The sequence below is a fragment of the Mobula hypostoma genome, chromosome 3 (genome assembly GCF_963921235.1).
Source record: "Mobula hypostoma chromosome 3, sMobHyp1.1, whole genome shotgun sequence".
Taxonomy (NCBI): Eukaryota; Metazoa; Chordata; class Chondrichthyes; order Myliobatiformes; family Myliobatidae; genus Mobula; species Mobula hypostoma.
The window spans coordinates 53,003,155-53,014,740 of record NC_086099.1 but is presented as its reverse complement, the minus strand read 5'-3'; the positions used below and the strand labels follow the sequence as shown (position 1 = coordinate 53,014,740).

General features: G+C 41.7%; 1 protein-coding gene across 1 annotated transcript; it reads right to left on the bottom strand.

Annotated features, from left to right (window-relative positions):
- LOC134343696 (general transcription factor IIE subunit 1-like) lies at positions 1-11,121 on the bottom strand. Its single transcript, XM_063042450.1, has 5 exons — positions 10,718-11,121; positions 10,592-10,635; positions 9,783-9,984; positions 4,156-4,370; positions 1-359 (listed from the first exon to the last, which is right to left on the bottom strand). Exons 1-5 carry the CDS (start codon positions 11,119-11,121, stop codon positions 1-3), a joined length of 1,224 nt encoding a protein of 407 aa, XP_062898520.1.
- Positions 11,122-11,586: the final 465 nt, after the last annotated feature.

Below are 11,586 nucleotides of genomic sequence, written 5' to 3'. Positions count from 1 at the left end.
TTAATCATACATTAAATGGAACATTTCTTGGCAAGTAGAAATGTACTTCTCCCTCTCTTCTTCAGTCATCAAAGATACCAATTCAGGCTGTTGACTAACTTCACTATAGAGATATAGTTTTCCAGCAACCATAACCATGGGTTTCTCCAACTCAGATTCATCTTTCAGAATTTCTCGTTGTGTAGCTTGTTTTCTGTTCTTGAACTCTTCTCCAGATTCACTAGTATCACTGTCTGGTTCAGTCTGATTGGAAGTGAAGGTTGCTCCAGTTGGTTGTCTTTTCTCATGAATCATAAGTGTTTTTATTACTTCACAATTGAGAGTCTCTCTCTTTGTATTTTGAAGATTTTTGGCATGTTCTAAAATATTTGAAAGTGAATTTGACTCATCAGTCTCAAAAAAAGTTGGATAGCACATGCACATTCCCAATACTTAATAACAATCCAAATTCATTTTTTTTCCCCCTACCCATCTGCAAAAATTATCAAAGTAAACCTGGTGTCACACAGTGCCTGGCTTTTCTTTGGAAGAAAAGGGGGGGGGGGGGAGAGAAATCAAAATCAAAGATTAACTCAGTTTCAAGGCAGAGCTAGCTTTTTTTTTTAAAAAAATCACACAGTATTCATTGTATTTTGCATTGGCATGAGGAAGAAACTAACTATCAAAGTCAAAATATGGGAACAAGCCCTACAGACCAGTTTGTCCATGACATCTATGTTGCCCAGCAAGCTAGATCCATCTACCCATATTTGGCCCATAGCCATCTAAACCTGTTGGGAGTTTTGTTCAGAAAACATAACCAGACTATTTCTTCCCCCACCCCCCCCCACCACCAATCACTATGTTGGGGTACAGTTAAAGCTATTGCACATCACAAGACTTGTTTGTTAACCAATAAGGGAAAATAGAAGCTTGGAAAAAGGTTACGTGCCAGTGCTCTGAGATTATTGTACTTGTAGTCCATACCAGTATCATACCATTACTAGGTTTATGTTACTGTGATTACTTGATCTTCACAAAGTAATGCCATCCAATTAAAACCTTATTTTCTGATTGTCAGCGTGCCCACCTGAAGAGCTGGGCATGATGCAATACCAGCTAGTTTACATATTAGAAATACTGGATAAAATAAAGCAGCATAGAAACTTCAGCTCACAATGGTTGCTAGTTTAAACTAATCCCATCAGCCTCCTCATGGTCTACATGCCTCAATTATTTGCATGTTCATGTACTTGTCTAAATGCATGATAAATGCTGCCATTATGTCTGCTTCCACCACTTCCCCAAGTAGCATGATCCCTACTACTGTGTGTACATATACATGTACAGGTATAAATCTCCTTCAAGCATTTCATCTCACCTTAAATTCATGCCCTCCAGTATGACAATTTTATACATTTCTAATAGAAGGTGTCTCATCCTGACACTCCAGAGGAAACATTTTAAGTTTGTCCAGTCTCTCCTTATAGCCAATACTCTAATTCAGACAATATCCTGGTGACCTCCTCCTGCTCCCTCTCCAGAGCTCCACAACCTCCAACTTGGCTGAAACAAATATTACAACTGTAATGTAACAGGGTAGTGAAGAGAGCTTATGGTACATTGGCTTTCATTAGTGAAAGCATTGAGTATAGAAGTTAGGATTTTCTGTTACAATTGTACAAGACATTGATGAGGCCACATTTGGAATATTGATGAAGCGTCACAGTGCAAAATGTCAGCAGTTTACCCTTTCCCATAGATGCTGCTTGGCCTGCTGAGTTCCTCTAGCATTTTGTGTATTATTTTGATTTTCAGCATCTGCAGAATTTCTCGTTTGGAATATTTTGTTCAGTTTTATTCACCCTGCTACAGGAAAAATATTAAAATGGAAAGAGTATAGAGGAGATTTACAAGGATGTTGCTGGGACTTGAAACTGAATTTATGGAGAGATTCAGCAGGTTGAGACTTCTACACACCTTTTACCCCATGTCAATGTAGGCAAATAATGTGACTTAACAGGATGTATAAAATCATGAGGGCCATAGATGGGGGAAAAAAGACTACACATTGACCCCAGCATCGGGGAAATTCAAGAACTAGAAGGCTTATGTTTAGGGTGAGGAGATAGATTTTAAAAAACTTGAGGGGTAACTTCCCCCACCCCACCCTGAGGGTGGTGTGTATACAGAATAAGCTGCCAGAACAAATGGTTGAAGAGGGTACTTTAATAACTTTTAAAGGCACTTAGATAGTACATGAATTAGAAAGGTTTATAGGATATGGACAAAGTATGGGCAAATGGATGGGAATCTTGGTTAACATGGTACAGTTTTTGCCATACAGATTTTAATCTGTATGATTAAATTCAAAATATATAACATCAAGTTTGTAAGGCATAACCTTCTCCATGCAAAACTATGCCAATTATTGTTTTTCAGATAAAAATAAATTCCACCTCCAAGAATCTTCTCCAGTAATTTCCCTACCACTGATGAAAGGCTTACTAGCCTACGAATTCCTGGTTTGTTGCTACTGTGCTTCTTAAACAGAGGGGCAATATTAGCTATTGTCCAGTCCTCAGATCTCACCTGTGGCTAAAGAGGGGACGCAAGGCCACAGCAATCTCCTCTCTTGGTCTCTCTATCTGAGATAGATCCCATCAGACCTTGGGGTCTTATTCATCAAGAGACCCAGCATCTGCTCCTTGGTAACAAGATGCCCTAGAATGTAAACATAACCCATACCGATCTTGCTAAACTCCACATCATGAACACTAATGAAAAGAATGTTTTTAGCACCACTTGCCTATCACCTTCCCCGGTGCCACTGCTGCTTCCCTTTCTCCCATGGTCCACTCTCCTCTCCCATCAGATTCCTTATCCACCCCTTTACATCTCCACCCATCACTTCCCAGCTGCTTGCTTCATCCCCCAATCAACCTGGCATCACCTTTTAGCTTGTACTCCTTCCCCCCTCCCCCAGCTATTTATTCTCACATCTTTTCACTTCCTTTCCAGTCCTGATGAGGGTCTCTACCTGAAACATCAGCTGTTTATTCATTCCCATAGATGCTGCCTGGCTTGCCTAGTTCCTCCAGCTTTTTGTGTATTGCTCTGGATTTCCAGCATCTACAGAATCATTTTAATTAAAAAAAAAGTACCTTGCCCACTTTCTCTGGCTCCAGGCACAAATTCCCTCCTTTGTCTTTGAGTGATCCAACTGCCTCCCTCATTGCCATCTTGTGCACAATTTATTTTATCATTTTACCATTTGCATGGCATAGAAATTGTGGGCCAAGGAGTACATTCTTGTACCATACTTGTTATAATATATGCACAAAGTCTTTAATCTTATTTGGCAAGAACATCTGATGGCCTCCTTTGGTCATCCTGATTCCTGTTTCCTGGCCTCTTTTGTATTTGAGTGGAGACCTGATAGAAGTTTAAAAAGTTTGAGAAGCTGGATTGAATAGAAAGCCACAGAGTTTCTCCCCAGCTAAAAGAGAGATAGGAGCTTAGAAAATTATAATGGAATGGTTTAAGATGCTTTTAAATAGCCACATGAATATGCAAGGAACAGAAGGAAATGGATTATGTGCAGGCTAAGGGAATAGTTTATTTTACCATCATGCTTGATATAGACATTATTAGCCAATAAGCACATTCTTGTATTATACTGTTTTATGTGTGTACTTTCTAAATCATGCCATTTTGGCATTTGGGCATGGAAGCAAAAGGATTTTTTTTCCCCCCTTACACTGAATGGTTACAAATTGGATGGGGAGGGGATAGTTTGTAAGTGTTCAGCAAATGCTGGTTAATCATTTTTGGAGCAGATTCAGGAGTAGCATCTCCAATGCTTTGAATCTCTCCTGTAGTGATATAACAGAAATATTTTGATGTCGTCAAGTGTCTGTCCGCTCAGAAATCGTAATAGAAGAAAGTTGTATCAGAAAGTTACATGCTAAATAAGGAAGTGATTTAACTAAGTTCAACTCTTATACCCTTTAATTTATTGGGTCTCGATTTCTTTTGGAACATTTGAAGACTTCCTTTAAAGTTGCTAAAATAATAAGCCTACATTTTCAAATAATTTCCAAAGCTCTAAGATGTGATTTTGTGTTGTTACATTCCTGTGTTGTATACATTATGGAAAATGCAAAGTGGACTCACCAATTGAACATTCTGCCACATCCAAACCAGTTCTTTCAACAGTGCTTGTGGTCAACCAGATGGGTTGCGGTTTAATGGGTTGCTTCTTGGTTTTTGCTTCAAATTCCTGGGCATTCACCATAATGTTTTGTTCATAGAGGTCACTGCAAGTTGTTTTATTTGACCATCTTTCTGGATGTGCATAACTTGCAGGACATTGCATTTTTTGTCCCTGACTGAGGAAAAAAATGCAATCATAACAAAAGCTGTAAGTATTCATGTTGAGCATCTTTTATTAATTAACTACAAATACAGTATAGCCAGAGTCTTTACATACCTAGGTTGCAAGTACATACAAAACAGACTTGCAAAGTTGTTGTTCTTTTTAGCTTAAGATAATCGACATAAACCAATAAATAGATATAGTTGAATTCAAACATTGTTTAGGGAGTTAAGGCTTGTGGGGAACAGGGAGGACTGGTGGTAGAGATCAGTCTCAAGCCTTTTATGTTTTACTTATGGTGCTGTCTTAAGGAATTACTTCCACAGCCATTCTGGCTAGAAATACACCTTATTCATTTATATTAATCCTAGACGTGGACAACACTGGGTGGAAATAGTCCAAAAATGTTTCCATCAGTAGAAAGGCCTTTTCTTCTGACTGCTCTTAAATAAGGACATTGAAGGTCATGGAAGTATTATGTTTAACCGGCAACATTAAAATCTGTTCAATGTTCTTGCAATATTCTGTGATTAAGAAGGCATATGGTGCATTGGCCATCATCAATCGTGGGACTGAGTTTAAGAGCCAAGAGGTAATGTTACAGCTATACAAGACCCTGGTCAGACCCCACTTGGAGTAGAAACATAGAAAACCTACAGCACAATACAGGCCCTTCAGCCCACAAAGTTGTGCGAACATGTCCCTAGCTTAGAAATTACTAGGCTTACCTATAGCCCTCTGTTTTTCTAAGCTCCATGTACCTATCCAAAAGTCTCTTAAAAAGTCCTTATCATATCCATCTCCACCACCGTTGCCGGCAGCCCATTCCACGCACTCACCGAGTAAAAAAAAAAACTTACCCTGACATCTCCTCTGTACCTACTCCCCAGCACCTTAAACCTGTGTCCTCTTGTGGCAACCATTTCAGCCCTGGGAAAAAGCCTCTGACTATCCACACGATCAATGCCGCTCATCATCTTATACACCCCTATCAGGTCACCTCTCATCCTCGGTCACTCCAAGGAGAAAAGGCCAAGTTCACTCAACCTATTCTCATAAGGTATGCTCCCCTATCCAGGCAACATCCTTGTAAATCTTCTCTGCACCCTTTTTTCTATTGCTTCCACTTCCTTCCTATAGTGAGGCGACCAGAACTGAGCGCAGTACTTCAAGTGGGGTCTGACCAGGGTCCTATATAGCTGCAACATTACCTCTCGGCTCCTAAATTCACTTCCACAATTGATGAAGGCCAATACATCGTACACCTTCTTAACCAGAGTCAAACTGCGCAGCTGCTTTGAGCATCCTATGGACTCGGACCCCAAGATTCCCTCTGATCCTCCACACTGTCAAGAGTCTTACCATTAATACTATATTCTGCCATCATTTGACCTACCAAAATGAACCACTTCACACTTATCTGGGTTGAACTCCATCTGCCACTTCTCAGCCTAGTGTTGCATCCTATCAATGTCCCGCAGTAACCTCTGACAGCCCTCCACAACACCTCCAACCTTTGTGTCATCGGCAAACTTAATAACTCATCCCTCCACTTCCTTATCCAGGTCATTTATAAAAATCACGAAGAGTAAGGGTCCCAGAAAAGATCCCTGAGGCACTCCACTGGTGACCAACCTCCATGCAGAATGTGACCTGTCTACAACCACTCTGTCTTCTGTGGGCAAGCCAGTTCTGGATCCACAAAGCAATGTCCCCTTGGATCCCATGCCTCCTTACTTTCTCAATATGCCTTGCATGAGGTACCTTATCAAATGCCTCGCTGAAATCCATATACACTACATCTACTGCTCTTCCTTCATCAATGTCTTTAGTCACATCCTCAAAAAAATTCAATCAGGCTTGTAAGGCATGACCTGCCCTTGACAAAGCCATGTGCTGAGTATTCCTCATCATATTATACCTCTCCAAATGTTCATAAATCCTGCCTCTCAGGATCTTCTCCATCAACTTACCAACCAGAGGTAAGACTCACTGGTCTATAATTTCCTGGGCTATCTCTACTCCCTTTCTTGAATAAAGGAACAACATCTGCAACCCATCAATCCTCCGGAACCTCTCCCATCCCCATTGATGATGCAAATATCATCGCCAGAGGCTCAGCAATCTCCTCCCTCACCTCCCACAGTAGCCTGGGGTACATCTCATCTAGTCTCAGCAATTTATCCAACTTGATGCTTTCCAAAAGCTCCAGCACATCCTCTTTCTTAATACCTACATGCTCAAGCTTTTCAGTCTGCTGCAAGTCATCACTACGATCACCAAGATCCTTTTCCATAGTGAATACTGAAGTGAAGTATTCATTAAGTACCTCTGCTATTTCCTACGGTTCCATACATACTTTCCCACTGTCACATTTGATAGGTCCTGTTCTTTCACGTCTTATCCTCTTGCTCTTCACATACTTGTAGAATGCCTTGGGGTTTTCCTTAATCCTGCCTGCCAAGGCCTTCTCATGGCCCCATCTGGCATTCTTAATTTCCTTAAGCTCCTTCTTATTATCTTCTAGATCTCTAACATTACCTAGCTCTCTGAACCTTTTGTAAGCTTTCTTTTCTTCTTGACTAGATTTATTACAGCCTTTGTAAACAACGGTCCCTGTTCCTACCATAGCTTCCCTGTCTCATTGGAACGTACCTATACAGAACTCCACACAAATATCCCCTGAACATTTACATTTCTTCTGTATTTTTCCCTGAGAACAGCTGTTTCCAATTTCCTGCCTGTTAGCCTCATAATTCCCCTTACTCCAATTAAACACTTTTCTAACTTGTCATGTTCCCATCTCTCTCCAATGTTATTGTAAAGGAGATAGAATTATGATCACTATCTCCAAAATGCTCTCCCACTGAGAGATCTGACACCCAACCAGGTTCATTTCCCAATACTAAATCAAGTACAGCCTCTCCTCTTGTAGGCTTATCTACATATTGTGTCAAGAAACCTTCCTGAATACACCTAGCAAACTTCACCCCATCTAAACCCCTTGCTCTAGGGAGATGCCAATTGATATTTGGGAAATTAAAATCTCCCATCACGACAACTCTATTATTACATCTTTCCAGGATCTTTTTTCCTATCTGCTCCTCAATATCCCTGTTACTATTGGGCAGCCTACAAAAAACACCCAGTAAAGTTATTGACCCTTCCTCTTCCTAACCTCCACCCACAGAGACTGTAGACTATCCCTCCATGGCGTCCACCTTTTCTGCAGCCGAGACATTATCTCTGATCAACAGTGCCACGCCCCCACCTATTTTGCCTCCCTCCCTGTCCTTTCTGAAACATCTAAAACCCAGCACTTGAAGTAACCATTCCTGTCCCTGAGCCATCCAAGTTTCTGTAATGGCCACCACATCATAGCTCCAAGTACTGATCCACGCTCTAAGCTCATCTGCTTTGTTCACAATACTCCTTGCGTTAAAATAGATTCATCTCAAACCTTCGGTCTGAGCGCGTCCCTTCTCTATCACCTGTCTATCCTCCCTCTCGCACTGTCTACAAGCTTTCTCCATTTGTAAGCTAACCTCCTCTTCCTCAGTCTCTTCAGTTCAGTTCCCACCCCCGAACAATTCTAGTTTAAACTCTCCCTAGTAGCCATAGCAAACCTCCCCACCAGGGTATTGGTTCCCCCTGGGATTCAAGTGCAACCCGCCCTTTTTGTACTGGTCACTCCTGCCCCGGAAGAGGTCCCAATGATCCAGAAATCTGAATCCCTGCCCCCTGCTCCAATCCCTCAGCCATACATTTATCCTCCACCTCATTCTATTCCTATACTCCCTGTCACTTTGCACAGGCAGTAATCCCGAGATTACTACCTTTGCGGTCCTGCTTCTCAACTTCCTTCCTAACTCGCGGTACTTTTTTTTTCCCAGGATCTCTTCCCTTTTCCTACCTATGTCATTGGTACCAATATGTACCACAACCTCTGGCTGTTCTCCTTCCCACTGCAGGATATCTTGGACGTGATCTGAAACATCCCGGACCCTGGCACCTGGGAGGCAAACTACCATCTGAGTTTCTTTCCTGCGTCCACAGAATCACCTGTCTGACCCACTAACTATCGAGTCCCCTATCGCTACTGCCTTCCTCTTCTTTTCCCTACCCTTCTGAGCCACAGGTCCAGACTCTGTGTCAGAGGCACAGCCACTGTCGGTTCCCTCAGGTAGGCTGTTTCCCCCCCCCCCCCACCGAAACAGTAGTACTTATTGTCAAGGGGTACAGCCACAGGGGTACTCTCTGGTACCTGACTCTTCCCCTTCCCCCTCCTGACTGTGACCCTCATGTCTCCCGTGGCTCCAGTGTGACCACCTGCCTATATCTCCTTTCTATCACCCCCTCTCTCCCTGACCAGGCGAAGGTCATCGAGCTGCAACTCCAGTTCCCTAACTCGGTTCCTTAGGAGCTGCAGCTTGACACGCCTGGAGCAGATATGGCCGTCCCGGAGGCTGGGAGATTGTTGAGCCAAGCCCCTATCATTCTGCCTGCTTCTCACTCCGCTGCCCGCTGGATATGGCGGTCTTCTTTTTGAATCTTTCGCGCTCTACTGGCTGGCAGCACACGCCTGCGCAGCCTTGCCTCTCTTTTACCCCGAGTGGTAAAAACTGCCTTGGCTCTGAAAATCAGCCGTTCACTCGCAACCTTCTTGCTCCAAGTACTGTGCTCGATTTTGGGGTCACCTCACTACAGGAGGCCATAGAAAGGCTGCAGAGGAGATTTACAAGGACGGTGCCTGGATTGGGGATCATGCCTTATGAGAATAGGTTGAGTGAACTTGACCTTTTCTCCTTGGAACGACGGAGGATGAGAGGTGACCTGATAGAGGTGTAAAAGATAATGAGAGACATTGATCATGTGGATAGTCAGAGGCTGAAACGGCTGGCACGAGAGGGCATATTTTTAAGGTGCATGGAAGTAGGTACAGAGGAGATGTCAGAAGCAAGTTGTTTTTTTTTAAAAAAAAGAAACGCAGAGAGTGGCGAGTGCGTGGAATGGGCTGCTGACGGCAGTGGTGGAGGTAGAAACGATAGGGTCTTTTAAGAGACTCCCGGATGGATACATGGAGCTTAGAAAAATAGAGGGCTATGGGCAAGCCAAGGTCGTTCTAAGGTAAGGACATGTTCGACACAGCTTTGTGGGCCGAAGGGCCTGTATTGTGCTGTAGGTTTTCTGTGTTTCTATTTAGCTGGTCCCTACACTAATTTTAAACTAAATCTGGTAACATGTGGAACTTGCTTCAGGTTTACAGGGACACTGAAGTGTCACCATTTCAAAGAGATTTAAGCATGGATATCAAATAAAACTTACCTATCCCTTACCAGAAAGGCTGAAATGTAATCTATTATATTGTGGCAGAGGATAGAAAAGCTTAAGAATTTCACTTTTAGATTCATCAGACATACGTTACCCAACTGCCAGTTCTGGAATCTCACTTGGTTGTGGTTCCAGGAGCTCCTGTGGAAGAGCGATATCTTCAGCTTCTTGTAAAAGTGCATAAATTGGTTCAAGCTGCTCATTAAATGTTGCCAAAAGAGTTCGAGCATCCCGTTTCGGTATTGCAGTGCCATCTTCTTCTACTTCAGTGTGACAGTAAGTGCAGTTAAAATTACCTGTATAATTTTATGGGAATAGAAAAACTATGACTGCAGAACAGACAGTCATGGAAAAGCCTTTCAGCACTTTATTCTTTTGTTTATTCTCTACAACCTTGCCGCTAATTAATTACAGCATTCAGATCAATGTTTTATCAGGGTCTTGCAGGCACAGCAGCATTAGTGATCAAGGGTGATACGATCTTCTGAAACCTTTCCAGTGGCCTTGCTTCTCCTGGTCTCCCATCATTTCAGCAAACAACAGAAACACTATAGCCTCCAGTAAATATTCCCCATTCAGCAGGTATTATTAATTAATTCAGCACTGCCCCAATGCTGTCCAGAAATTATGTGACAATAAAGATCGAATTGCCTCAACCTTAGATTATTTACTCATCCATTTCCACTTTGACCTGGTGTCAGCACAAAGTTTTTTCTTACCAAGTTAAGCTACTAATTTCATGGGAATTGCCAAATTACATTCAATTTGTGGCGGCAGAGCAGTCAGACAGTGTAATTTTAACTACTTACTGAAGTATATATATGGTTTTTCAGCCAATCTTTGTACCCAAAACAGGAATTGAGTAAAATTTGGACTCTGATCAGCTTCAAGAGGATACCTTACCTGTGCAAGGATCAAACAAGTGATTGACTTCCAAATCACTAAATGTACTGAAGCAAATTGGACATTTAAAAGAAGATCTTGTTGTGGAATCTTTCAAACAAGTGATTGACTTCCAAATCACTAAATGTACTGAAGCAAATTGGACATTTAAAAGAAGATCTTGTTGTGGAATCTCTTTCATCCGTTTCAATTTTTCTGCGCATAATGTCCAACTTGTATTTTACCATATCCACTAGCAGCTTGTAGTTGATGTGATAATAATTGTGTCGGGAACTTTTCCCATCAGGACTGGTTTCAACTCTAATTCGACTCTTAATAAACTTGTCAGCTTTTAGTGTGTTGAGGACAGCTCGGAGTTGCTTCTTCTCAAACTTTAGTAGTTGTTGCAGCTCATCCTCCTTCACACAGGGATATCGAACAAGAACATCTAGGGTGAGGGAATATTCCAGCCTGTAGAATCCACGCACAATGTATTTTGCCAAGCGTTTTAAAGCTGCAGGAATTTCAGTTACCATTTTTTGGTCTCCCATTGTACCTTCCTTCAAATTAGAAAGGAATAATCAGTTTTTAAAAATTTTAAATCAACTTCAGTAGCAAAAGGGATTATCTGAAAGTAAAGACGGATACTCTATATTGTCTTCAAAGAAATGCTGGCAATAAGCAAACAAAATGCAGGAAATGTTTCTCTGCATGTTGACAAATCTACCAAACTACAGTGATGAACCCACTGAAAGAGCTTTTGTTAATTAAACAGCAACAGTTTTAATTAAAACTTGTTATTTAAATATTGGAGTCTACAATTAAATATGGGGTTTATCAATCTCAATCAGTAGCTGGGAGATTGAAACAGTATTCAAAGTTAAATGGTTTTTAGGTAGAACTTTATGACATCACAGCTTCTTTCCACAAAAATGTAGTAATTTCTGTGGCAAGCAGTTGTGATGTTAATAATGGTGTTAATAAAGATGGCTAAGCAGTCAGTCACAATAAGGAGC